Source organism: Diorhabda sublineata, chromosome 6, assembly GCF_026230105.1.
Source record: "Diorhabda sublineata isolate icDioSubl1.1 chromosome 6, icDioSubl1.1, whole genome shotgun sequence".
NCBI lineage: Eukaryota > Metazoa > Arthropoda > Insecta > Coleoptera > Chrysomelidae > Diorhabda > Diorhabda sublineata.
The window spans coordinates 24,478,124-24,506,121 of NC_079479.1; the positions used below are offsets into that span (position 1 = coordinate 24,478,124).

Here is a 27,998-nt window from a genome sequence, read left to right on the forward strand (position 1 = left end):
ACATAGAGGATAAGGGTTGAAAATAATTTCTTTTGGAAATTTAGTTTCATATTGTCGTAGATCTTACAATTTTCTACTATTTTTATATTTATAAGTTTTTTGTACGAGCAAAAATTAAAAAAAGATATCAACCATTTTGAATTTTTAAAACATGAAAACAGAAAATTTTTGAAACATTTATTTTTTCGATATTTAATCGAAGATCAAACAACAAGCGGACTGCTATACTATAAAATAGCCAAAAAGATAAATTAAAAAATTCATTCTTCGCGGTCGCCATTTTGGATTTTCAAAATTTGAAAGCATCAACTTTTTCAGAAACATTTCCAATATAATTTTCTATATCAATCGATTTTTATTATTTTTACTATATTTAACACATAAATAACAAATTTTTATCAATTTTTGAAAATTAAGGGTTGAAAATATTTTTTTGAGAAATTTAGTTTCATAATCTTATAGGGCATACAATTCCTCATAATTCTTAAAATTACAATTTTTCTATACAAACCAAAATGTCATGGAAAAAGTAAAATTTAGATTGCTCAAAGCTGTGCTTGCAAACTCCAGCGGAATTATTTAGAGAATTCAATATATTTTTGATTAAGGGTGGTTTTTCTAGCTTCCCAGGTTTATACATCAAAGTATTTACGTCGAAAAGCCTTTTATTGCATATAATTACTTACGGCACTTGACCTTCCTCAATATACTCGAACTGTTTCAAAACAAACCCTATGAATACTTGTTCGGAATCCAAAAGGCAGTAATTCACCCGAAGTTGTACTAGTTGAGTCAATAATTGTAAAACTTTGCATTGAAGTTTCACGTTACTGGTCATAGTATATTGCTAAAAAATATTTATTATTAACAGTATTTATAATACATAGTTTGGTAAATTAACCCCTTATTGTTCATCCCAAAATAAATTAATGACAAGGAAATATTAGTTCATGAACGTTTTTTTCAAAAATCGATTTTTTAGTTGAATCAAAATAGTTTTTGGAAAAAAGTCAACAGGAGTCGTACCAGGGAAATCCGATGGTTATTTAAACAATAACTTTTAGTTACCATAAAATAAATTGAGTTGAAGACTTTTTAGAGGACCACTGGTATTGAAACTATCCTCAAAATTTATCCAGCGCCAAAAATATTGTGAAATTTATTGATTATAAATGAAATTCATTTAAAAAATGTACTTTTTTGTTTTGGATAGAGAAAAAAGTCGATAGGAGTTGTATCAGGGAAATACAATCGTTACTTGATGAGGTTCGAATAATAACTTTTTATTACCTTACAAAAAATTCAATTGAAGACTGTTTAGTTTAAAGGATCACTGGTATTGAAAATATCCTCCAAATTTATCCAGTTCCAAAAATATTGTGCAAATTATTGATTATAAATGAAATTTATGTAAAAAACGTACTTTTGAATTTTGGATAGAGGAAAAAGTCGATAGAAGTCGTATCAGGGAAATACAATCGTTACTTGATGAGGTTCAAACAATAACTTTTGATTACCTTACAAAAAATTTAGTTGAATACTGTTTAGAGAACAACTGGTATCAAAAGTTTATCATGCTCCAAAAATATTTGATAACAAATGAAATTAATGTAAAAAAAACGTACTTTTAGTGATTTAATTACCATCGGTTCGAATATTCTTATATAATTGGCTAAAGTTACATCAGACGTTCTATTCAAATTTATCGATGTCCTTTTAGAATTTTTTCTATGGAGATATCCCATAACGGTACTGTCGTCTTCAAAATCATGTCTCCCTGTATTATTAAGAGATTGAATTAGTTGAGATACTTGGTTAAACGGTTTTTGGATTACTTGATGATAAAAACCCCTTTCAGACACCTAAAAAAATCAAATTACAATTATACAGATGAATTATAATATGGCTGCAAGGTTTAATTCTATTTCAATCTGCTAAGACAGCAGTTTTGCTGTAGAAGATATAACAGATGTGCTCTAGGCTTATGCTGGAGTCCTCCAAGAACTGTCAAGTGTTAGCTGCAAGATTTAACTCTTACCTCAATTTGTTAAGACAGCAGAGTTGCTGTAGAAGACATAACGGCTCTAGGTTCTTGTGCTGAAGAGCAAAAAAGTTCTACAAGAGTGTTTACCAGACAGGTTCTATGAAAATAGATAGAAAGTTTAAGCCAAGGCAAACTTTTCCAAGGATATGGAGCTTTGGTAGTTTTAAAAGGAACTTATATAGAGGTTCATGGCCTTTCACTGTCATATTGCGTCATTTTTTATGTTCTCATTAATCTGTGATTATTTTTTATTTTACTTCTGAGATATTATTTGAAAAAATAAACTGAAATTTTACCTTTTCTTCATATTTAGGTACAGAAAATTCCACTAAATTAGCCACTAAATTGGTACCAAAGAGACATTTGAGAAGTTGTTGTACTGCTTCTACAGTCGATGGAGCATCGATTACAAAAGTCGAACGGAAATATCCCAAAATTTCATCAGCCAATTTTCCAAATTCAGTTATTGTACCAATTTCTAATAACACGCTAAGACTTCTCAGAATTGTACTCAGAAATTCAAGTAATGTTTTGGAAGATGCCGAATCCAAAGATATCTAAAAAATAATTTATTAGTTTACTAATTAATATTTTGTAGTAAATAAAAAGATTTAACAAACAAAAATTGCACCAAACGAAGTTCGAAATAAAATAATAAAAGGGGATATTTCAAAGTAGCAAGTATATCTTCTTTTGGTATCAATTATAGTCTAAACATGCTTCTGATTCAATGTTGGTGCAAAGGTTAGGATTTCAACGATCCCAAGTAAATTGTAGGGTGGGCTCAGTTAATAAAACCTCCAATTAGGTTCTATTGGATTGAGATGAGACTATTACTTGCAATAATATTAGAAAGTCCTTGCGATATATATTCTTGCACGAAGTTTTGTCCTATAAACCTCAAAATTAATAAAAAAATACCAACCTTATAATTATTGAAGCAAGCTTTGACGCTATCATAAATCTTCATATAATGAACAGACTGCATGAAAGATCCAACGTTACTTTTCATATCCTTCTTCTCCACTCTTTCTTCTTTATCTAGTTTCAAAGTTACAGTTTTCTTATCCAAATCACTTTTTCTTCTTTTTAAAGGTGACAAATTTGAGGGAGCTGGTAAATTAGGAATAACTGGTTTATATTGTGGATGCAACGGTTGTAGATCGTTCAAAACATGATAAAATATGTTCAACAGTTTCATGATATGGTGTAGGTACTGTTCAGATATTTCTACAAATGTTTCATTTTCAAACATGTTCCAAGACGTTACTGGATTTTCTTCGTCTATTGGTTTCAATAACGTCAAAGAATGACCTGAAAAAATAATTATTCACCATCTATGGGAAGTGAAAATATTAAAATTAGTGTTTCCAAAGACTTACAGAATTTTGAGCTGATGTACTTTTCAGATAAAAAAATTGTTATAGCTTACATATTGTCTCAACTTGTAGATAATTGTGATTTTTTTAAATTGTAGTGAGGATTTTATTTACCGTCCAAAAGAAAAAAAAACTCAAAGTACTGGTTAAGGTAAATATTAATTAAACTACATTACAAGGATATGGATTTTTTTTGTAAAACTAAATTCAAATTAATTCAGAATTAGTAGTTCAAATGACCAGGTATAGATTACATTGAGATTATAATAAAATAGAATTAAATACATTGAAGTTGATTGATGGTTTAAGGTAAACCATATCTAGTATTGAGTTGTCCTTTTTGAAAAAAAAAAAGATTTTTATATCTTATATACCTCGTAGAAAATAGATATTTGTGTTTTTTTTAAATTGTAGTCAGGATTTCATTTATCCTTTATTTGCGAAAACCATCGAAAGCCTGGGACACATTCTAGAGCATATCAACCGTCCAAAAAGAAAAAAAATCTCAAAGTACTGGTTAATTAATTAAATTACATTACAAGAATGTGGATTTTTTTAGTAAAACCAAGATTGATTCAAATTAATTCAGAATTCAAATGACCAGATAATGATTACATTGATATTATAGTAAAGTAAAATTAAGGAAAATTACATATAATGGAGCATTGTCTACAGTCAAAACCAATAGTTCAAAAAACCTAGTAGGTTTTATCAAATTTATTGTGAAGCAGATTTACGGAGGGTATTTAAAAAGTTTACATCATATGGAGGTACTAAATTATACATTTTTATAATTTTTTTTATTAATAACAAAAAATATTGGTGAAATGATTTACCTGCGTATAAGTTAGAAGCCAGATTCAAAATATCGATATGGTTTTGGATTCCGTACACCTGTACCGAATTAATTAGTGAACTGATACAAAATTCCAATAAATCTGGTGTTTTTATATTTTTATTGATTTGAAAATCATACATTGACCAACTATTTTTATACACAGTACAAGGATATGTGTTGGAAAGTGAAGATAACACTTCTATACACCCACTCTAAAAAGAAAATACTTTTAAATGACATTGAAATTTAATAAACGACTTCCTACTCAAATTGTAGGGTTCAAATAAAACAGTCCTGAGTTCTAAACATTATCTTTTCCTACCCATTATCAAATTTTACTAAATTAATGTCAATCGATATAATTTGATGTCAGTTGATGTTAATCGATATCAGTTGATGTCAAAATCATTATCAATTGATGTTAATCAATATCAGTTGATGTCAATCGATTCAGTTGATGTCACTCGATGTAAAAATTAATGTCAGTTGATGTTAATTTATGTCAATCCTAATCAATTGATATCAGTTGATGTCAAAATTAATGTCGATCCATATTATTAGATGTCAATTGATATCAGTTAATGTCAATGGTAAGTTTTAATATGTTTTTAACTTTGTTTTTTCCATGTAATCGTTTGTTCATAATATTTTCTCAAAAATTCTTTTAAAGATACTTACCAGTAAGTTTTTTGAAGTTGTTGTAAGTACTATTCCACATAACTTACAAATTATTTTCGACAAGTTAAAATCAGTTTTATAGCATATTTGATCACATAATTTATCAAATGGAAACGGCATGTGACTAACAAAATGTTTTTTGTTAATATTTGTATCCAATTCGGGGTTTTTTAGATTTTGCGTCATAATTTCAAGGTCTAATGAAGCTTTTGTCGTTGGAACAAGATCATCTAGTGAATCTTCTTCATAAAAAAGATTCGGAATTATTCTGAAAAGTGATTAAATAAACATTTTGGATTTAGAAACATTTCATATCAACATAAGCTCATTTTGTATTCCCTCAATGTTCAACTACTTTTAACTTCTGGCAACATTATTCAAATTCGACTTTGCTATATAACTATTGATCTGTTTTCCATTGTCTTAGGCATTACTATTTTTCAAGAAGAGTTGCTAGTAATAGAAAATTACTTCTACTTAGATAGCTAAGCGGCCATGACGGCTATTTAGTGCACGTCTAAGCCACTTGGGAATGTAAATCAACTCTAATGAGTCTTCCAGGATATACCAGGCATCGAGGAAGCAGAAAAGGGGCAGCGACTCCATATTGTCGACACGGTATTACTGTAGCCTCATGAGAAGTCACATCAACAAGAAACTGAATAGATGACTGAAGGATCAAATGGAGAAACATTCCATGTCTAAGATATTGCAAATTTCAGACCTGGGTCATGAGGTGTCACTTTAGCAAAGAACAGAACATATAGCTAAAATATGGGATGAAATCTTACTGGAGCAACACTACATGTCCAAGACAATCCAAAATATTGATAACTATATGAGGTGAGAAGTTCAAGGAACTCTTGCAGATGTCCAGAAATGATATTAAACTGGTGGATAGTCATCTAACAGAGCAGGATCAGATGGAACTATACTGGAAAATACTCCATGATCAAGATAATCCAAAATATTGATAACCATATCAGGTCGTAAGTCTGAGAAACTTCTAAAGAAACTATATTGGTCTTTTAGCAAGTCAAATACTTACTATAATAGTATGGACATGGTAGAAGGCGGCTACAGATAATACGAACAAGCCATAAGGACAACAAAGCGTCTGCTTAACGAAAGTCTTGTTCATTTCAGAGAAAGGCTTGGATACCTCGATGGAGTAACTAAGGGATGTTCAACATCCCGTAGAGCGACTAGAAAGCCAAGCCCCTCAATAATCTTCAATTCATATTTTACAATAAAATGAGTGTTTTTTTGTTATATGTATTTTTTGGTAGCTAGTTAATTGAATTACTTACAATACAATTGCTGCAGCTGCAGACGCACGAACTCGTTGATCATTATCGTCGAGTAGCAAGAAGAGAATATTATGTAACACTTTTTCCTGAACATCATTACTTTCCATCACATAATATATATCAATGTAACTGATTTTTGTTACCAACTCGCATAAAGACACCTAAAATTGAATAAACTATATGATGGACGATTCGTTATTTAAAATTAACATTTTAAGGCCTGTTTCATTGTTTGAAATTATTGATGTATCTAAAAACAAAATTTTCTATAATTTTAATTCACAACGGGACATATTAAAACATGCTTAAATTGCATGTTACATCGGCTCACCCTCCAGATGCAAGGTTCTAGTACTCTACTGTATGGAATGGTTAGGTCAAAGCTCACGATTTACAAGACAATAATCCGTCCCGTAGTTACATACAGATGCGAGACATGGGCTATGAGGACAACAAATGAACGGAACGTGGAGGATCCTGAGGATGCTGAGCTGAGACAGATATATGGCGAGCCAGATTTGGTGGTGTTCATTCGGAGGGCATGTCTGAGGTGGCTGGGAGGCACCTTGCTCAGGTCTGCCTATTGGCAGTAGATTGTTGAGAAGGCCCTGGTTCTCAAAGGACCGTAGCGCCGGTTCCGCAACTAAATAATCCAGAGTTTCTTCCTTTTCATGGATTCATCAATTTCTGCAAGACCTAGTCTCATTAGGTGCCTCCTAATATCCAGATAAAGTCCAAGAATAATTTTCTTCCGCTTTATTTCATCTTCTGAAACTCTTTCTTGTAATTGCATTTTCTTAAAGCAAAGGAAGGTTTTGGAATAATATAAAGTATAAAGGTTGCTGCGTTTCTTTTCTTTCCTAGGCAATTAATATTTATGTGGCATATTCCTATCCCTACTTCATATTTCTGATAGTTTCAATGCCTTGATAGCAAGCTGATGGTTTCTTTTAACTTCCAATTGACTGGACATCACAACCAAAAAGATCTTGTTTAGTTTAGGTAATTGAGTTTCCTATGACATACCCATATCAGCTTTGAATCATATACCTGGGAGCTCAAAGCTTTGAGAGAAGTCTGACAATGTATTTTGACTCCCGAATGAGTGAAAACTCCAACCAAAAAGATCTAGATATTTTTTCCTATGCAATTAAGATTCTTATGGCACAACCAGATCAGCTTTGATTCATTTACTAGAGAGTTCAAAGCTTCTATAGCATGTTGAGTGTCATAATGGATTCCTACATCATATTTCTGATAGTTTCTATGCCTCAATGCCTGAGCGTTTCTTTTAACTTCCAATTGACTGGAAATTCCATCAAAAAGATCTTGTTTAGTTTAGGTAATTGAGTTTCCTATGACATACCCAGATCAGATTCGAATTGGTGATCTGGAAGCTCAATGCTTCGATAGCAATTGAGTGCCATAATGGATCGCTACACTATATTTCAGATAGGTTCTTTCCAGAATCATTTCCTAGTGAGTATTTCAACCTGAAATTTCTATTCATAGGAATCCAGAAGATGATATTTTGGACACTCTCCTTTCTAATTGATTTCAATACAGTTTCTTCTCCTTTTCATCTCTAAATTTTTAATATTTATATAATGTTGGTTACCTTTACTAGCCAATAAGGGTTCTCCGCTAATGTCGGTAAACAATCCAGTAGAGGTATTACTTCACTATTCCTGGTCGATTCAATTAAATACTTGAGACTATTTTGCAAAGTAACCAATGTTTGCTTAATACATATTGAGGACTCATCATTTAATCCCTAAAAACGTTAAAATATTGATATTATTGAGCACTAAATTTGTAGATTGATCTTTTCTTATACATACAAGAACTAAATTTACAAATTTATAATGTTGTTTACAGAAAAATCACTTCAATTTCCCTTAAATTGAGTCGATTTACACTTAAAAAGGAATTTTTTTATTTAATACAACTTTTAACAGTGTAGACTCACCCTGTAGACTTAAAAAACCATTTTTGAATTAGTTTAATACAATTTTTATTATTGTTGTTTCGCTCTGTACACTTTAAAAGGAATTTTTTGGTTTAATATATAATTGTTGATTCGCCTTGTACATTTGATTTGAATGGTCTGAGAATTTTTAAATAATTATTTTTAGATTCCCATAGAATATTTAGTTTTTGAAAATGACACTGGAAGAGACGAAATATCGAATACTCGAAATACTCAGGAAACTATTTCTCTTCATATAATAATAAAATTCTTACCTTAACGAAAATATTAACGATACTCTGCATTTTAAATAAATCTGCTTCGTTATTTTCGCCGTTTTTCTCGATCCAATCATCATATTCTCCATCGCATAAATTATTGACAACTTCTAAATACTTTCCCAACATATTTACGACAGCACCGCGGATTTGTGGATCGGGGTGATCTTTAAACATCATAACATCGGAAATTTTTTGATTACTAATTGCGGATTTTGTATGGGGCGAATAATTTTTGTCTAAATACATGAACAAACCCTCGGGGTATAGTTCGAATAGGGAAGAAAGGCAGGATATTGCTAGAAATTTCACGGAAACTCTGACTAATTTATCGGAAATGTAGTTTCCGGGTGAACCATTGAGTAAAAATAGTTTCGTAATAAGTCGAGTTGAGTAGATGATGGGGTTAATCGAATCTAATAGAGTACCAATAAATATTTCCTACAAAAAAACAATTAATTATTATTAAAAACAAATATTTTCTAATAAAAAGTTAATTACACTTAAAAATTGATATAGTGAGTAAAACAAGAGTTTACAAATGGTATAAGCCTTTCCGAAATGAGCAAGAGGAACACCTCAGATACCCCTGTACAACCACCAATAAAAGATTGGGAAAATGAAAGAAATTTTTATAAATAACAAAAGATCTTTGGGGCATAATAAGGCGATAATGATGTTGATTCATACTATGAAATTATTTCCAATGTTCCAGGTATGAAACACATGAAACTGTGAGTCACTAAAAAGAGTGACAACAATGTAAAAATACTGAAACTTGTTGAAATTGGTGACAAACCCTTAGGTTTATGGATAATACATTGTAACTAAGACTAAATCGTCCGATTGGAGTTAAAAAACAATGGAAAATTACTGAAAAGTGTCAAAATTAGTGACATACTGTTGGGTTTATGGATTGAACATTTTAGCTAATGCTCAATTGACTCAATACAGTCGACTACAATGTAACTAAGGCTCAATTGTTTCAATATGTTTCAATACAGTCGACTATAATGTAACTAAGGCTCAATTGTTTCAATACAGTCGACAACAATGTAGCTAAGGCTTAATTACCTCAATGGAGTTTACAATAGAAAATTACTGAAACGTGTTGAAATTGGTGACAAAGTCTTGAGTTTATGGATAAAATATTGTAACCAAGGCTTAATCGTTCAAATAAGGATAAGTGACATCAAAATGGATGCTTTAATGTCTTCTGGAACTACCGATACTTTTTGTTTACTAATTTTTTTCCCAAAAAGACTAGAGTAATTATGCTTCATCCTCCATATTCACTAGAAATGGCTACATGTGAATATAATCATAATTAAAAGAGAGCCTTAAAGGGACATTATTTTACAAGCAAGAACTAAAGGATTATAATATCTTTTTAGGACAACACCATCAATGTTGTAAAACTCAAAAATGTCGTTATCTATTAAAAAAAATGTAATAACCTGAGTTGATTCCTCAATATTCAAGCTTTTATCTTCCTCACAGTAACTTTTATCAGATGAATTATCACTTAAACTGAGTATATCCAGAGTATACTCGATGCTTTGAGATTTTTTCTGAGCGAGAAAATGTTCTTTATCCAATTTATTCAACTGTCCGTAATCCACATTTTTCGTTGGTTCGTGATTGAATCGGTTCAACTTATCCAGAGACCGCGACTTCTCTTTTATTTTTGCAAACGATATATTCATCACGGATAATTTCGACTCGTCTATCCACTTTTCTATATCGGAATGTAATGTTTCAGTTAATTCCGAATCAGAAAATAGGTTATCTTCAGTATTCACAGTTGTCGCTACACTAAGTTGACCTAAAAAAAGAAAATTTGTAAAAACTTATACAAAATTAAATGAATATCGTAAATATATGAATATTTTTAACCTACTTGGAGATCTATTATGTGTAACTGAAGATTTCTCTGTAGTTTTGTGAGATCCAAAATTAATTGATAATATTTCCTTAAAACCACCAAAAGGACATTCCAGGAGTACTTTTAATGTTTCCAAACAAATATTTATGATATTATGATCCTTATGGGACAAATATTGTAAACAAAGTTCGAATATTTGTAGTAGTTTCTCATTGGATACATGTTCATTTTGTAAATTAGCTTCAAGTGGTTCGGAATAAATATGTTTTATCAGGGACTTCAGACAGGAAATTGTGCCTAAAATTTTAAAAGTGGAGTGTTCCTCGGTGACTGGAATGAGTGTATCTGAAAAAAAAACAAAATGTTTAATTAGGAGTTCAACTTAAAGTCCTTCGACAACTACAGTTCCATTTTCCCAGTCTCAGACAGTTAATTTTGCACCTAGTAACTTCTAAGAAACTTTTTTAAGTGACCCACTACTTTCTCTTTTGATTTTTGTCGTCTAACAGCAATTTTCTACAACACATAGAGGCTCCAAACTAAAATAAGCAGGATACCTGGTCCTCTTTTGATCCTTTCAGTTCTTTTGATCAATGTATTTCCACTTATATGACTCTAAGACAGCCCAGCAATAATGGTTACTTGAAACTAGTCCCAAATAATCAACCTCCAACTCCTGTAGTGATTTTTGAACTATTCAATGGCAATGGTTCGTTTAAATAGGATCAAGTTCTTCACATTCCTTATATATTTTCATTTCCAGTTATTTCCTTAGATATTCTGGAAATTGCATCATGAAATGATCCGTCTATCATTAGAAATTTTGCTGCCAAATGCTTATGGAGCATTTGGTCTTCAAATTGGTCAAGCTAAAGGTCCTCTACACCTGAGCTCCATTTTCTCTTTTGATTGTTGTCTTCTAACAAAACTTAAAGCATTTTTCTGCAACATAGAAAGGCTCCAAGCTAATAAAAGGCGTTTATGGTTATCTTCTGATCTCTTCTGACTCAGACACCCTAGCAATAATGGTTACTTGGAACTAGGCCTAAATATTGAACCACAAACTCCTGTAGTGATTTTTGAATTATTTAATACTAATGGTTCAGTTAAAGAACCTAGTTTTCTGATATTCCTTTGATACTTTCACTTCCTGTCTCCCCATTAGAAATTCTGAGAATGGCATCATGAATAGATCCGTATATCACCAAAAATTTTGCTGCCCTAAACTTATGGATCTACTCAGTTTTCGAATTGGTTACAATTTCATTATTTTTCCAACATTTCACATGAAAGTGAAAATGAGGATTAATATTACAATAAATGCTGCCAATAATAGCATACCCAAGTGACCTAAAAAGAATAGATTGGGAAAACAAATTGGGATAAATTGATGTATGAAATGATGATAAAACAAAAAGAGAAGCAATAATAAGAAAAATAATGAGGAAACAGTTAAATTAGTGAGGGCATACTTTCAGAATGAGAAAACAAGGGATAAGGAAATGCTAAAAATTAAACTATATTTTATTAAAATTACAATTATTTCAGAAAAGAAATGAATATTGCATTGATATTTACCTAAAAGATTGTTGAGGCAGTATGTAATAAAAATATATGGGTTTTTACAGTTCAGACAAATCGTAACAATACAGTTTGTCGTAGTTCTTCTAATAACAGTAGAGGCATTTGAAATATTCGATAGAAACGCTTTCAATAGCACCTAGAAGTAAATAAAATAATGTCAATTGTTATTCTAAACATTTTCATCATTTATCTGATGAAATCATTTGATTTTCCTAAATCGCTAAGTATTGACCCAAAGGACTAACAAACAAGCTGAATTCACCCCACACGAGATGTCATCGATTTTTAACAAATGAAGGATATTCCTTCAATCACAAAGCTAGAAGCTACAAAGTCTTTGTGCCAGATGGCCTACTGAACAAAGTGTTGGTTGTTAGAATAACCCTTGTTTGCTGTTGGATATATTCAATTATTACTTGTTTAAGTTAGAAAATTGGGCGCCTTGTGCTCATCAACAAGGGTAAGGGCGATTCTTCATTGTCATCATCACTTTGACCATAGGTATGATGGATACAACCAGAAAATTTATCGAGAGCCACATAAGATCGACAAACACAATGGAACAGTACAGATTTTTTATTTGATTTCCCTAACTCCCTAAGTGTTGACATAAAGGCTATCAAATAAGCTGAAGGTATTTCGCGCCCAAATCTCACGAGATATCGTCGATTTTGGAATGTGAACAGATAGGATTTCCCTTTTTTCATAATGGAGGAGCAAAGAAGTCTCTATGCGACTCTTTGATACTATCTTCTAATTGACTATTGTTTTTGATGGGACTGAGTTTCCCCCTCCCCACATCACAAAATACAGTTCTCTTTGAAAAGCCTTAAAAAGGGTTTTACAATACCTCAAAACAACAGCTAATTTATACATAAGGGACATCGTGCCAAATTGTGACAAAATGAAGATCAAAATTCCTTTATAAACATGTATATTTTGATAAATATAATAATACTACTTCCAATATAAAATGGAATAAAATTAGGAAATTGAAAAATTAAATACCTTAATTTCACTTTCACTTGTGAAGCATCCTAAAGCTTTCATAATATTAGGCAAACTAGCTGCTAATGTCTCGTGAACTGCTTCTTCATTACGTTCAGCTATTTTAATAAGACTTGGAAAGAGATTAGACACGTAGGGTTTGCCTTTATGAGGGCGAATCCTGTGAGCTAAAAGTGAAAATAACCATAAAGCAGTTCTTAAAGATCTGGTAGCTCCATTTTTCTTTATTTCTTTATGTAATTCGATTTGGATTTTTCCTACATAACCGTTTGCCGCCTAAAATTAAAAACACTTCTTTATTTTCCTTTCTTCTTAATTGTCACATCCACTTTTTTTAATAAAAGTCCAAAAAGTTGAGATTTCTGCTGATTTTACTCAATTTTCATTAATTTCTCATCGAATTTAGTACACAAGATCGAGTAAAGTCTCTTAAACACTATATATAAAAATATATTCCACTACATACTCTAATAATTCGGTTTAGACACTCTTCACTAGTCATTCTAATATCAGCATCTTCATCATCACAAAGAATTAAAAACAGTTCTATACTAGTACCCAAAAGATTATGAAAACTGCTAGATACTCTTATCGTAGGATTCGAAATTGCTTCTGTTATGGAATAGCAATAATGAATTTTATCTTTTTTTCTAAAAACAGCAATTATCAAAAGACAGAAAACAATTTCATGACTAATATACATACTTTGATAATTCCCCTGAATTATGAGAATGTTTAGATAAATTTTTCAAAGAATCTAAAGACTTCTTTAACTTCTCTAACGTAGCCATTTCAATTTTTTCGAAATTCGCGAAAATATTTAAAACATTTTATTATTATGATATCAAAATAAAACCTTTTTCACTTCAACTTGGTAGCATTTGTTTTGACTTTATTACTATAAATTAGTTTATCTATGGTCACGAATTCTTAATGTAGGTTTACACGAGACCTGAAACACAATATTAATAATATTATACCATGTTAGATAGTGCAGTCGTTGTGTAAATTAAATTTCTAATTTGCTATTATTAGTTATTATATTTCAATAGTAGAATAGTTTGAGTAATCGTATTTCAATTGTTCAGCCAACATACTCGGCAGAACAGCATATGTTTATGCAATTTTTAATATATTTAGTTTCAAGTGCTAAATAATTTCATTTTGTTGAATTCAATTAAGTTCTAATGGGACTGTTTACTAAATCCCTTACTACATTACTCGCCTCCAAAAATGTAATGTATATTGAGAATATTAAAGATCTGCCATTAAATAATATCAACTTTTGTTCATATTAAAGAGTAAAAAAAATATTGACATATACTACGATCAATAACACTATACTGTTTACTTACCTCAAAATATACTGGCCAGTGCATTGACGTCATATTGAAAATAGTGTGTGTTTGATTACAAAAAATTGCCACTTTTGTTAATGTCACATATGTAAACAAAGGCACATAGACAAATAGTATGTTGTTAACTCTAATATATTGTCATCGATTTTATTTGTATATAACAGAATGAGTGTTAAAAAGGTGATATTAATTATAAACGGTGAAATTACGAACAGCGGACTGGTACTTTAACCATTAAACATAGTTAACAAGTTAGTAATAATGTAATTTTTAGTTAATAAATTTGCCAGATGATTTAGATGATTTATTAAAAACAGCATCTTGCGAGTTAAACATAACAGCACGAAGACTATTTTTGGAAGATGGAACAGAGATTAAAGATATTTCGTATATCCGTAATAGGGATAAGATTTATTTTTCCGAAGGAGAAGACTTTAAACACTCACCTATCTCTGTTGGGTCTAATTCAGACTGGATAACTTTAAATGTAGGAGGAAAACTTTTCACTACGTCGAAGCGAACCTTAACTAATAGCGAACCTTCTAGTATGATTGCAAGAATGTTTTCTGAAGATACTGGCGGTTATTTATCTCCGAGTAGTCTAGATAAAAATGGGGCGTATTTAATAGACAGAACACCGACTTACTTTGAACCGTTACTGAATTATCTCCGTTGTGGTCAGCTAGTTTATGATAAAAATATAAATCCCGAAGGAATTCTTGAGGAAGCCAAGTTTTTTGGTATAGAATCAGTTATACCAATACTAGAACAGTGCATTAGTAAACAAAAACAAAATAGAGACAATTTACCATTAACTAGGAGAGATGTAATTGAAGCTCTAATAAAGAGCCCCCATTCGGCAGAATTGAGATTTCAAGGTGTAAATTTATCAGGAGCGGATTTAAGTAGACTTGATTTAAGGAATATAAATTTCAAATATGCCAATTTACAAGGTTGCAATTTGATGGGAGCTAATTTGAGTTGGTGTTGTTTAGAAAGAGCTGATTTTTCTCATGCTGTGTTAGATACAGCTCAATTATTAGGTAAAACTTAATAACATCAAAAGTCACCTAAAAAATCAGTTGTTTTTGAATAAAATTATGTTACTAAGAGTTTATTAATCTGTAACTATGTTTATTTTGTCTTCTATATTCACTTCTTACTGTTGACGATTTGTTTACTATTTTTTATGACTGTAGTTCATGGTACTAGTGTGCGGCCATAGGCCCCCCTTACCCCATTTGACATTACCAAAGGCTAATGACCTTTGAGATGTTAATCAGTTGCTTTGGCTTTAATATTTTGATATTATTAGGCAAGTTGTGAGGTTTGTCCAAGTGTTTGAACCACTCTCTTGTGATTGCTTGGTAGTTTCTTCCATCTCCATGCTCTAATAGTACTCCAGGTCATCTGTGATGTCCATAGTGTGGAGATAACTTGTCTCGTTAGAAGTCCTAATGGAAACAGTTGTTTTCTAAGAGAGGCAGAAGGTCCATCTGAGCAGAGACTACTGAGGGATATAACAGTAACATTTTTGGCCACACCAAGTATGGGTTGTGGGTCCTTTGGTGGTTTCATTATTTAGTATAGCGGGCTTAGAGTCACCAGTCCACTGCTCTCTCAGTATTGTATTCTTCCAAAACCTTATTATGAACTTATGCGTCATTTGGTTATTTCCCATCAAAATGATTGTACATTCATCCATGACCTATTTCCAGATTTTTACATTTTTCACTCAAATAAAATATGAAACAACTAATAATAATTGACTAATATAGTTATGAAATTCCTTGTTTAAATTGTAATAAAAAATACATTGGTGAGTCTAAGAGGTCACTCACCAATCAGATAACCTCTCATAAAAGTGATAGCAAATTATAACCTGACTGATGCTCATTGGCAGTCAAAGTTTTACCTGCAAATAACTTTAAAAAATGCTTTTTTAAGAAACAACATTCCTGAAAATGAGCAATGTTATAATCTATGCATATCTTTATGATTGAAAAAAATCCGTAAAAATTTAAAACATCTAAACAATCTAAACTAACGTTTAGTTGGATGGATTTCAATTAATAAAAAACAATTAAGTAGCAACGATAATCAATAAACATATTTGTCTTTTGTCATTTTGAAGGTTGTTTTTTTGTTGTTGTACTTCACCGCAATTTTTTTTTTAATTGATGTAAGTAATTTTGAAATGTTTTAAAATTCCTATATAAAAACATATATTTTGACCATAATTGCAGTCCCTGACGATTTATTCGAAAACTGGAGAAATACTTTGGTGTTTGATTGCCACAGTCCCACAATAACAACGTTCATAAACTAGTTGGAAAATAGTTTTTCTTTTAGGTGTAAAAAGTCTTTGTGCTAATTTCGAAGGTGTGACAATGAGAAACTGTAACTTCAAAGACCCCGCCGGTTTTAGGGCTAACATGGAAGGTGTTAATTTAAAGTGTGCAATATTGGAAGGTAGCGATATGGGTGGAGTTAATTTAAGAGTAGCAACTTTGAAGCATGCTAATTTGAAGAACTGTGATTTGAGAGCAGCCGTACTTGCTGGTGCTGATTTAGAGGTAAGCAAAAATATTTATTTTCATTTTCCTTTATTCCAACTTGAATATGGTGATTTGTTACTTGTAAATATTAAAGGTGCGGACTTTGAATGTTTAATTGTAAATATAGGTTTTCTTTTAGAATTGTGACTTATCTGGAAGCGATTTGCACGAAGCCAATTTAAGAGGAGCAAATCTCAAAGACGCTGCCTTTGAACTAATGCTTACTCCCCTACATATGTCACAAACTATTCGGTAGTTCTGTTTATTGAAAAAAAAAAAAATTCCACTAAGAACTATGGTGGTGAAAACTTGTATTTGTACATAACCTAACTTATATTTTATCAATATAGAGATTACACTTAGAAAACATCATTTCTTTCTCGACTAGCATCACCGTTCAACGTGATAACTTATTTTTTAATCTTTTGATAATGGAAGACACCTTGAAAATAGTGAATTGATGAACAAATACCCTAGAAAGCAGCCAAGATCCTTGAATCTTTCTTTAGAATGATAACAAATATGAACCCTTTTAAGGTATTTAGAGACTAAAAGTTTAAGGAATTTCTAATACATTTTTTAAGTGGTACTAGTGATAAAAAGTGATAATAAGCTAGATAAGAGGAACTGGAAACAATGGGGGAGAAAATTTTGAAAAATGTAACATCGGTTTCCTTATTCATTATTAAAATGTACTTTGTGATTTGATTGAGTTTTTTTGTGCCATAAGTTTGTCCATATCCACTTTATTCAGCAGATTTAGCACCAAGAGACTTCTGATTCCTTTAGAAAATAAAATTGATAGATAAGGCAAGTGTTTTGAAGGAAATAATTCGAATTTTGTAACATATTTAATAAAATGTTGTTACTGTATTTTCGAATACACCTTGTAATTTTTAATTGGAAAAAATTGTATTAAAAATTGTCCAAAAAAAACAAAATACAATTAAAAATTGTTTTAAAAAAATTTGAAGATGTAAATCAGTATTCATCTTGGCATAAAGAAAGAAAACTAGTTGTTTTTGCTTTAATTAGAAAAAATATTAGTAGGTTTCTACAGTATCAAATTTAGGTTTATTTTCAATTTCCATTCTATAATATTTAATTGTGACTTCCAGTTTAATAACACACTAGTACCAGCAGCAGTGCTGACTGTTTTTGTTGGGTTTTCATGGAATTTTCTCGCTCTGAAGAGATCTAACTTAATCGAAACCGGTCGTAGTAAATGCGAGTCACGACAAAAAAAATCGTTTTTGAAAGATGTAATTCACTATTCGTCATGGCCTATAGACAGAAAAGTAATTGTTTTTTTTTTGGTTATAGTTTTTGTTGATTTGGGACTGGATCGAGGAACAAAACCTAATTTTCAATAGACAACACATTTTTATGGATCTCTAGTGTTTTGAAATATGTTTTGTAGAGATAGAAGAATGAATTTTTCTAGTTTACAAATATCGATATAGTGCACTCGAAATAATTAATATTCACTTCATAATATCAATAAATATTCCACGAGGACCTTGATATATTTAAATAGAGAACAAACGATGACATAATATTATTCATTTAACAGATAATAACATCGAATTTCATTACATAAGTTCCTAATTACTTACCAAACCCCTATAAATAATTAGTATTAAAGGTCATCAAGATGATCTTATAATGATTTAAGAAACAAAAAATTAGTTTCACACATGTTTTAGTGAACTAGTTCACGATTTATCTACAAACTGTATGCAATAGATAATTTAATTTTTATTAAACAGCATTCCAATTACCAGTATGTGGTTACAAAAATTGGTAATTTGTTTTTTGATAATAAGCATTGTTGAAATAATTGTTTTGTGTGATACACCGCCAGAGATAAAACTCCAACGGGCACAATTAATCAAAAAACATCTCAAGAGGCTTAAAAAAGTCGATGGTGCTATTAAATTAGTAGGAGGTGCCGGGGAATTTGAAGGTATGGTACCAAGTACATCGTATTTTAATGTAAATACAAAAATCATCACAAATAATGTATTCTGTGTGATTAAAACGTAATATAATAAAATAGTTGCATGTTCCAAAAAAGTTACAAACATGTATATAAATTTTTCATTTTGGTAAATTGTTTTCATTTTAGGTCTCTTTTATTAGAAAATTAGTGGTGAAAATTGACTTTTCGACCTAAATATATTTGGAAAAAGACCGAAATAAGTCGAATAGTTAATTTTCACAACTACTTTCCTGATAAAAGAGACCTAACATCATCATTTATCAAGAGAACTATGTAAAAAGGTTTGCTAGAAGAAAAAGGTTAAAGAAAGTTAGAAATGTTCTTCAATATACTTTTAAATGTTTGGAAACCATCATTTTACAACTTAAAAATCATTTTAAATGAATAACTGTGATGAAAAATCAGTTTTTGGAAATACAGTGATTTGGATTTCAAGATGTATTGAATTCAGAAACTATATTTCTGGGCTATTGGTCAAAATATATTTTGGTGAATACCAAAATAAGTCGAAAAGTTCATTTTCACCACTAATTTTCTATTAAAAGAAACCTAAAATCATCATTTATCAAGAGAACTATATAAAAAGGTCTACAAGAAAAAGGTTAAAGAAACTTAGAAATGTTCTTCAAGATACTTTTAAACTGTTTCAAAACTACCATTTTACATTCATTAAAAAACTAGTTGTGGTCATTATAATAATAAATTTACATTATATCGAGAAAATTAAGGCTGTATTTTATTGGTAAAGCAACCAAAAAAAAAAAAAATTAAACAAAAAGGAAAAACACCAAATAAATTGACTATAGTAAATTATGTGTCATTTTCAATTCGGTCACAAGAATATGCCGGGACATATTGCTCTCAACCTCAGCATATAACAAGCGAATTTGCGGTAATGGTAATATTTTCTGTCCTGATAGGACCAAATCCAGAGCTGCAGTGCGTGCCTTCTTTGTAAAAATAGCAGCCTAGCTCTTTGCTGCATTACACTCAATCAGATTGATTCTACCTCACTACAGACTCCATGACAATGGCTGCGACTGAAGAAATCGGTCAGTAGTTGTTAGGAACTGTCTTTTTATTATTTTATTTTGATATGGATTGAACCTGAGCAAGTTTCTAATCTACAAGGAGCAGATCTCTTATATGATTGGGAGAAGAGTCTGTCTAGCGTACTTCAGCTGCACATTTCATTGATATGATTGGTGGGGGCCAGTGGCTTTATTGATGTCCAAGCCTAGAAGGCATCGATAAACCAAATCTAGGTGGCAGTTTTCCCAGCGAATCAAGAGTTTAATTTGAAGCAAATATGCGACCAGTCCTCTTTTTCATTTGCGGTTAAATTTTCTCTAGGCCATGGTGAAATTTTCGACTTACAAAAGCTTCTGCTGACCGCTTTTGTTACAGATCAAAAATACCTTTATCCGTTAAGGCAATTGAGAAGTTTGTTTTTAACACTCTCATTATATCGTTCTTTGCTAGCATCTTGCAGGTATTTTTCGAGACAAGAAAGTTTGTACGATTTTCGGTACTAGGAGCGCCATTTGGGATAAGTAGTATTTTCGTAATTGACTGTTTTAGTGCAGTTTCTATCAAGTTATGGATTGTTGTCTGCGAAGCCCATGAAGGAGTAAGGAATATAGGATTCCATACCTGCCAAGATTACTTCGGAAAGGTCATTGGAATTGAAGCAAACATAAAAAGAAGTGCTTTAGATGTTTCGATTTGGTTGATCTATGAAAAACTTTACGTGGTCTAGGTGGACCCAGTTTCACACGTTGATGTAATTAGTTTGTAATCTGATGTTCCGAGTGATGCAAATCAGAGTCTGTTGTTAGAAACAGGTCTAAGAGGCTAGCAAAGTAATTATCTCGATCGGGGATTCTGGTGGATCTTTGTTAAGTTGGAGCAGTTCATGACTATAGGCAAAATGTTCAATTCCCCGCCCTCCATCGTCAGTTCTGTTGAAAAATTTCAACCAACCGACATGATGAACATTTATATTATGAAACTTTCTGCGTGTGGATGGTTTCATTGCAGGTAATCGATTTTAAGGGCAAGATTTGAAAATAACTGCCTGTAAAGGATATAGCTAATAAACAAACGTGATCAGGAGTATTTGGGTAGAAAAACAGACCCTACTATGGCATAAGAATCGATTGGAGTCTTACTGGAAAATACTCAAGTTCTAAGAGTATCCAAAAGATTCAAACCAGAAATTATGGGTCAATAAAAATCTACCAAGGCTCGAAATACATCTATCTAGTATGCAGATGTCTCTAAGTTAGCACGGGGAGCTAAATTGGGATCATACCACTAAAAAAATTACTATTTTTCAAGCAGAGTTGATAACAATAAACATATGTGCTCATTAGATAGCACATTTACATTCTCTCCTATAACCAAGCGACCTCAAAGTTTCTCAAGGTTATTGAGTGCACTTCTAAGCTATCGTGAGAGAAAAAACAAACTATAGAGCGTACCTGACAATTAGGAAGCAGACAGCCTTGCCAAAAAGGGGTAACGACTTCATATTTTAGACTAGAATCCTATTGTGGTCTCATTAGAAGTAACATCAATAACGAAGGAAAGAATTGCTAAAGAACTAGATGGAGAAACACTTCAGGCATAAGGGAATCCAAAAGATTCAGAACAACATCAGCTAGAAATTCAAGGAACTCCTAGAGTCAGGTTCATATGAAGCCTTACTGGAAAACACTCCAAGCCAAAGAGAATCCAAAAAATTCATAACCACATCAGCTAGAAGTTCAAAGAAATTCTGGAAATGTTCAGAAACGACATTAAATTGGTGGCTGTTCATCTGAAAGGTCAGAATCAGTTGGAGTTTTACTGGTGAAAATACTCCAGACCTAAGAGAATCCAAAATATTGATAACCATACCTGGTAAAAAGATCGAGGAACCTCTGGAGATCTTGGATGATTACTGCAGATTCTATTAGCAAGTCATGGGAAATGTGCGAATCCCCTACCCATTTCGCTAAAGGCTTAAATACTAACACCTAGGAAGGTGGGACACAAGAGCCCCAAAAAAAATAGCCTCCTTCGGGATGAGTCTATGTAGTTTGGAAGCAGTACAATAAGATGTAGAGTCTTGTACAAAATATCTTTCCGGGTTTAAGTGCAGAGTGGCTGTAAAGCCAAAATGACACCTCAAAACAATCTCCAACGGGTATCGCTGAAAGGTTTGTATAGCAAGCAAAAGAATTTTTTGTTTTATTCAAATTCTGAAGTCTCAAAATTTTGAATGAAGACGTCGAGTCCTGAATTGCGTGTTTACGTTGTATCCAGAATATACAAAGTGAACCTTTGAGGTTTTAGAGTAGTTCCATTTTGTTTTTGCTAGAGCCGGAATACGAGGTTTCTTCAACTGTAGATGTACAGCATTTATATTCGTGTTAAGATCTGATATATTGCAGAAAAGATATTTTTGCCTGATATACCCTCCAGATCAGCCTCGAACCTAAGATCCGAATGGGAGGCTATTTTCGTTCTAGATTATCTAGATCGTGCTATTATTATAATTATCATTCTGTAAAAAATTAAGTTTTAAGTTCGAAGTGGTTTATTCTATTGAAAGGCACTTAATGGATGTGTAGATATTTCAAATTACAGACCCATACTGTATAAATAAATATTTAAATAATATAATTGTATAGGAAACGTGGAAATTCTTCATGACGGTACGTGGGGCGCGATATGTGACGATGAATGGGACGTAACCGAAGCGAAAATTATTTGTAAACAGCTTGGATATTCCGGAGAAAATGCTGTACCGACAGCAAATTCTTATTTTGGTCCAGCTAAAAGTAAGTAAAAAAATTTCATCAAGCTTCGACTTTTTAAATTGATTAAAAAAACTTAATAACGAATTATATATTATTAATAATACATTATATATAGTGTGTCGCATTCAAATTATTTGAAAATATATGGAAACGGTACTTATATAAATAATAAATACAACTTCGTTTTGCTGTTAATTGAAGGAAAATTCTGGATGGACAATGTATATTGTGATAACACGGATACTGAAATAACCAATTGTCGATTTGATGGATGGGGACAGCACGATTGTACCCCTACTGAAGCCGCTGGTGTTATATGTGAGAAACCCGAAGACATATTGAAGAAACAAGCTCCAAGACATATGAGCAACATGTAAATATTCAGTTTACTTATTTTTTAAATACTGTGTGATTCCGGATATTTTGTTTTGGTTTGTTGAGTTTGGAACTTTGTAGGATCCGATTACCGAAAAATTTGGAAGTGAGATTGACCAATGGTAGAGTGAAAACTGAAGGAAGGGTGGAAATTAAAATTCAAGATGAATGGGAGGTAGTTTGTGGAGACGGTTGGTCTTTACTTGAATCTTTAGTCGTTTGCAAGACTTTGGATATGGGTGAGTTTGTTATTTGGTACTGTATTTTAACTTTTTTTGTTATCTCTTCATTGATCTTTCTTCTGATTATATTATTTGTTATTATTAAACATTGTATCCATAAAATAACTTTAATATTTTGATTTTTGTTAGATTTTCAGAAAAAATGTTGAATTACAGTTTTTTAATCTGTGTAAGTTGAGTACTGAATAATAACTTATTAATATATAGCTAAGGAAATTTGTGTGGGAAAATCAAGTATTTCAAAAGTTTTAAGGACATTTTTCAAGCTTTAGGGCCATTTTTTCCAAAAAGGAAAGGAAATTGTTGACACAAACAAAAAAGAGCAACAAGAAATTATGGAATTTGAAGAAGATATGGGAAACTATATCAAAGAAATTTAATCAAAGACCTTCGAATGATTATGGTGTACTTCAACTTGTGAAAAAGGCTTTTGGAAGTTGATTAGAAGACAAGAACTCAGGAAATTATGGCAAAATTGTTAGCATCAATTGTTTCGAAAATTTTGGGAAAATTTTGGAAGAAATGGGAAATTACTTTAAATAAACACAAGCAAAGACCTTCGATGGATTTTGGAGGACTATGGTGTTCTTCAATTGTAGTGAAATGGCTTCTAGAAGTTGATTATAAGCCAATAACTCAGAAAATAATGCCAAATGGTTAGCTTCAATTGATTCGAAAGTTTTGGGAAAATTTCAACCTACAGGATAATTGTTTCCTAAAACAAAAGAAAAATTTAATCACAAATAGAGAATAGCTACAAGAACGGATGGAATTTTAAGAAGAAATGAGAAACTAAATAAAAAAATACCAAGCAAAGACCTTTGACGGATTTTGAAGGGTTATGGTGTACTTCAACTGTAGTGAAAAGGCTTTTGGAAATTGATTAGATGCCAAGAACTCAGAAAAGATAGCAAAATGGTTAGCATCAATTGTTTTAAGAGCTTTGGGAAAATTTCAACCTTCAGGTCCATTGTTTCATAAAAGAAAAAGGAAAATGTGAACACAAATAGAGAATAGCAACAAGAACTGATCCAATTTCAAGAAGATTCCAGAAAGAAAAGCAAAGACCTTCGAAAGGTTTCGATGGATTATGGTGTTGAATTATTGACTAATTATGAATTATGATCGATTTTTAGCAATAAAACACATTTATTTGTACAGGGATAACAATAAAGTGTTGTTAGACAGAGTAAAAGTGATACTTTTGGAGTTTTTTGATAACAAATGACACTGGGAGTTCAATTCCTCTTGAAAGCATTATGAATCATGTCAAATACATTGAAGGGTGGTCACATTAATATGTTTATAGTGAATAATAAACAACAGCTGAGCTTTATAAGGATGAAAACATTTGATGAAGTTGGATCGTTGTAATACAGTTTTTCTTATGGATTTTCTAGAAAACTATGAGTAATTTTTTATCTTTTGTATAACTGTCTTCAATCAGTCACTTTCAGGACGATTTTTCTTTGATTTTAGCGCTGATTCATGAAATATTCTTATGTTTATTTGCTATTTTATTTATTTAATTAACATTTATTATGTGGTATATTGGCAATTTTATAGTATCACAGTCTCCTTGTTGTTTTCACTCCAGAAAACTGAAAGTTCATTCGATTTAATGAATTTTGTTGTTTAAAATTTTTGTTTTTATAGTGTATTCAGAGAAAAAATTACGGGGATAAAAAATGGATACTTATGTTAGTTTTAGGGATTAAAATATTCATGTAAAATCACTAAATCACATAAAATTGTTGATAACTTTTTTATATTTAATTGAATGAAGTTTTAATATTTCTTTATCACAAAAAAATGAACAAATTAAACAAAAATGTTGAATATTTGTCAAGTTTCTATTTTTTTATCAAAATACAATTAAAAAAAAACATTTTTGAGTTTTTGGAAATGTTAATAACTTTTTTATAAGTGATCAAATAGTTTTTATATATTTTTTTCTTGATGTATACAAAAAAATGAAGATATTGAAAAAATTATACAAAAATTTTCATTTTTTTAAATTCTCTACATTTTAATCAAAGTAGAATAAAAAAAACATTCTTAAGTTTATATTAGTTTTAGTGCCTTAAATGTTTATGGAAACTCACTTATTCGTTATCAAATTAGATTTTTTCAATATTTCATCTTAATCTTTACAAAAAGAAAGAATATATTGAAAAAATGTACAAAAATGTTGAATTTTCATTTTTTTACCCTCTTTCAAAACTAATTTTTTCTAATATTTGTAAATTTTCAGATTAGGTTTGCTTTTAGTATGATCTAATTATATTTATAAATGTTATTATATAAAATTATTAAAAAAAATGAATTTTCAAAAACTTTATTCTACAAAAAATAAATAGATGAACCTTTTCGTACGATTTTTTTCAAATTTTCTTCTTTTATTTTGTAGATTAAGAAAAAATAATTATATCAACGTTTAAAGGATTTTCAATAAAATTATAAACGATTATATAACAAGAAATGCTTTTACGATAATATTTAAACTAATAAAATCAAACGAAAGTTTCATATTTCCCTTATTTTTTTCACAAACCCATAAAGAGTTTGATAAAAAAATCGAAATCTCGTACAAAAAAAACAAGGGGACTACGATAGTTTTGTTTTTAATTTCTAGGTTTTGCAAGTGACGCTATGCAAACCAATTACTTTGGAGGAAATCTAACCAAAAAAAGTTTAGCTAATATAAAATGTATAGGAAATGAAAAATCCTTGAAAGAATGTATGTATGACGAGCATTCCATTGGACAATGTGAAAGTACTGATGTCGCAGCTGTTTCTTGTACCCAAACATTAGGTAAGAAATATTTCCGTACACTTTGTATATTATTAACATACTGTAGAAATTAAAAATTACAGAAATTTAGTGCTACGCGAAATTCTGATCCCTTTTGTTTTCCATATTAGGTCTGTAACCTGTTTTTTCTTCCTCTAGGTTGTCACTAAACCTCTTGCGTGGTCGATTTTTACTCTAACCCTTGCTGCTTTTTTGACTTTTTTTAGTAAATTCTATTCCCCAACTTTCCTCTGGGATTGCGTTTATAACCAACCAATTCGTTTTTGAATATTTTTGTTTCCAAATACATTCTGAACAACCTAGAATACCCTAGAACGTTCGCAAACTGCGTAAACATAAAAGTAAAAATCAATTATTGGTGAAAGAAGATCTAACTAACTTCGTTACAATATAAAATATCCCTTATTTCAGCGGATTTATCTATCGACCACTATGAGCTCATGAGATCTGCCCATTTAGAAGACAGGCAAATGTTTTATCTCCAATGCGCCATGGAAGAAAATTGTGTCGCTACAACTGCTTACGAAATTCAAAAGGAAAACCCAGCTTGGCATTTGGATTCGAGGAGGTTATTGAAATTCACTGCTAAAATATTTAACGCTGGTAATGCCGATTTCAGGCCGGCCATTCCTAAACATTTATGGGAATGGCATATGTGTCATATGTGAGTATATTGTTTTATTCGATTGCTAAAAAGAAACTGGAGTTGCTTTAAACTTTTAAATCCATCGTTTATCTGTCACTCACTGCCCTTTTTTTGTCCTGGATATGATTAAAGAAGGTTGTCGTAAAGAGTTATAAAAAAAGATACAAACATAGTTAAAATAAATCATTTATAAAGTATTTTTAAAAAAAGTGGATGTTAGATAAATATATAACTAACGAATGTACAAAAACAACTGAGAAGAGATCGGTGACATTGTGAAAAATGTTGAAATACAAAAATTTTGTGCTACAAGACATTTAAACAATTGAATCATCGTTTATCTGTCACTCAATGTCCTTTTTTGTCCTGGATATGATTATAGAAGGTAACTGTAAAGAGTAATTATTGAAAAAGATTCTAACATAGGTAAAATAAGTCATTTATAATGTATTTTGAAAAGAACGTGGATGTTATAATAATATACAACTATCGAATGTACAAAAACAACTGAGAAGACATCTGTGACATTAATTTTGAGTGAAACATGTGGAAATAAAAAAAAGTTATGATACAAGACATTTTAATTTTTTTTATTTTTTGTCGTTAGGCACTATCACAGTATGGAAGTTTTTGCAACATTTGATATATACGATGGAAAAGGGCAACGAGTAGCAGAAGGTCACAAAGCTTCTTTCTGTCTGGAAGATAATCAGTGTCTCCCTGGAGTGGCTCCGAAATATGCTTGTGCTAATTATGGGGATCAAGGAATATCAGTAAACTGTTCAGATATTTATAAATATACAGTGGACTGTCAATGGGTAGATATTACTGATCTGAAACCGGGGGTGTATACCATGAAAGTGGCAGTTAACCCGGAATTTAAGGTGGCGGAGATGACTTTTGAAAATAATGCTGCGGTTTGTGATTTTCATTATACGGAATATTACGGTACGGTTACTAATTGTAGTGTACAAAGGCCTTAGGTTGATGGGATTAGTTTTTTTGTAAAATTATGGATTTTCAACGTTTCATTCCTGGGAGGAATTCTGTGTTTTCATCCTCAGGGTACTGTATTTTTCATTACTTTTAGTTTTAGAATGTTTTTTTAATATTTAATAAAATCTAAAACTACCTATCATTTTATTATGCTCTATTAAATATGGATTATCGACGACAACGTGTAAAAAAATGAGAAATAAAGGAAGCTGTAACCAGTATAACAT

At 31.1% G+C, this 27,998-nt stretch overlaps 3 protein-coding genes across 3 annotated transcripts in view; 2 read left to right on the plus strand and 1 right to left on the minus strand.

Annotated features, from left to right (window-relative positions):
• LOC130445727 (huntingtin) overlaps positions 1-13,785 on the minus strand; it is a 35,586-nt gene extending 21,801 nt beyond the window's left edge. The window contains exons 1-15 of the mRNA XM_056781561.1: positions 13,679-13,785; positions 13,440-13,623; positions 12,974-13,249; positions 11,960-12,101; positions 10,397-10,726; positions 9,954-10,321; positions 8,494-8,937; positions 7,868-8,023; positions 6,250-6,410; positions 4,940-5,207; positions 4,260-4,473; positions 2,970-3,358; positions 2,341-2,601; positions 1,626-1,862; positions 687-847 (exon numbers count right to left, since the gene is read on the minus strand). Coding sequence (XP_056637539.1) covers positions 687-847; positions 1,626-1,862; positions 2,341-2,601; positions 2,970-3,358; positions 4,260-4,473; positions 4,940-5,207; positions 6,250-6,410; positions 7,868-8,023; positions 8,494-8,937; positions 9,954-10,321; positions 10,397-10,726; positions 11,960-12,101; positions 12,974-13,249; positions 13,440-13,623; positions 13,679-13,764 — 3,677 coding nt within the window. The 5' untranslated portion in view covers positions 13,765-13,785. The remainder of the gene's footprint in view (positions 1-686; positions 848-1,625; positions 1,863-2,340; positions 2,602-2,969; positions 3,359-4,259; positions 4,474-4,939; positions 5,208-6,249; positions 6,411-7,867; positions 8,024-8,493; positions 8,938-9,953; positions 10,322-10,396; positions 10,727-11,959; positions 12,102-12,973; positions 13,250-13,439; positions 13,624-13,678) is intronic.
• Positions 13,786-14,415: 630 nt separating this feature from the next.
• LOC130445227 (BTB/POZ domain-containing protein KCTD9) lies at positions 14,416-17,597 on the plus strand. Its single transcript, XM_056780778.1, has 4 exons — positions 14,416-14,553; positions 14,606-15,374; positions 16,684-16,907; positions 17,029-17,597. Exons 1-4 carry the CDS (start codon positions 14,497-14,499, stop codon positions 17,143-17,145), a joined length of 1,167 nt encoding a protein of 388 aa, XP_056636756.1. The 5' UTR covers positions 14,416-14,496; the 3' UTR covers positions 17,146-17,597.
• A 650-nt stretch (positions 17,598-18,247) lies between these two features.
• LOC130445226 (lysyl oxidase homolog 3-like) lies at positions 18,248-27,910 on the plus strand. The gene is made up of 7 exons (XM_056780777.1): positions 18,248-18,855; positions 22,569-22,718; positions 22,899-23,070; positions 23,154-23,311; positions 25,950-26,129; positions 26,541-26,793; positions 27,383-27,910. Exons 1-7 carry the CDS (start codon positions 18,675-18,677, stop codon positions 27,756-27,758), a joined length of 1,470 nt encoding a protein of 489 aa, XP_056636755.1. The 5' UTR covers positions 18,248-18,674; the 3' UTR covers positions 27,759-27,910.
• Positions 27,911-27,998: the final 88 nt, after the last annotated feature.

What these genes read in the sequence shown, in the direction of transcription:
- LOC130445227 (XM_056780778.1), top strand. Translation starts at nt 14,497, where the DNA reads ATGAGTGTTAAAAAGGTGATATTAATTATAAACGGTGAAATTACGAAC. An exon ending in AGATACAGCTCAATTATTAG is followed by an intron (nt 15,375 to 16,683) that starts GTAAAACTTAAT and finishes TTTTTCTTTTAG; the next exon opens with GTGTAAAAAGTCTTTGTGCT. An exon ending in TTGCTGGTGCTGATTTAGAG is followed by an intron (nt 16,908 to 17,028) that starts GTAAGCAAAAAT and finishes GTTTTCTTTTAG; the next exon opens with AATTGTGACTTATCTGGAAG.
- LOC130445226 (XM_056780777.1), top strand. Translation starts at nt 18,675, where the DNA reads ATGTGGTTACAAAAATTGGTAATTTGTTTTTTGATAATAAGCATTGTT. An exon ending in AGGTGCCGGGGAATTTGAAG is followed by an intron (nt 18,856 to 22,568) that starts GTATGGTACCAA and finishes ATAATTGTATAG; the next exon opens with GAAACGTGGAAATTCTTCAT. An exon ending in TTATTTTGGTCCAGCTAAAA is followed by an intron (nt 22,719 to 22,898) that starts GTAAGTAAAAAA and finishes TGTTAATTGAAG; the next exon opens with GAAAATTCTGGATGGACAAT.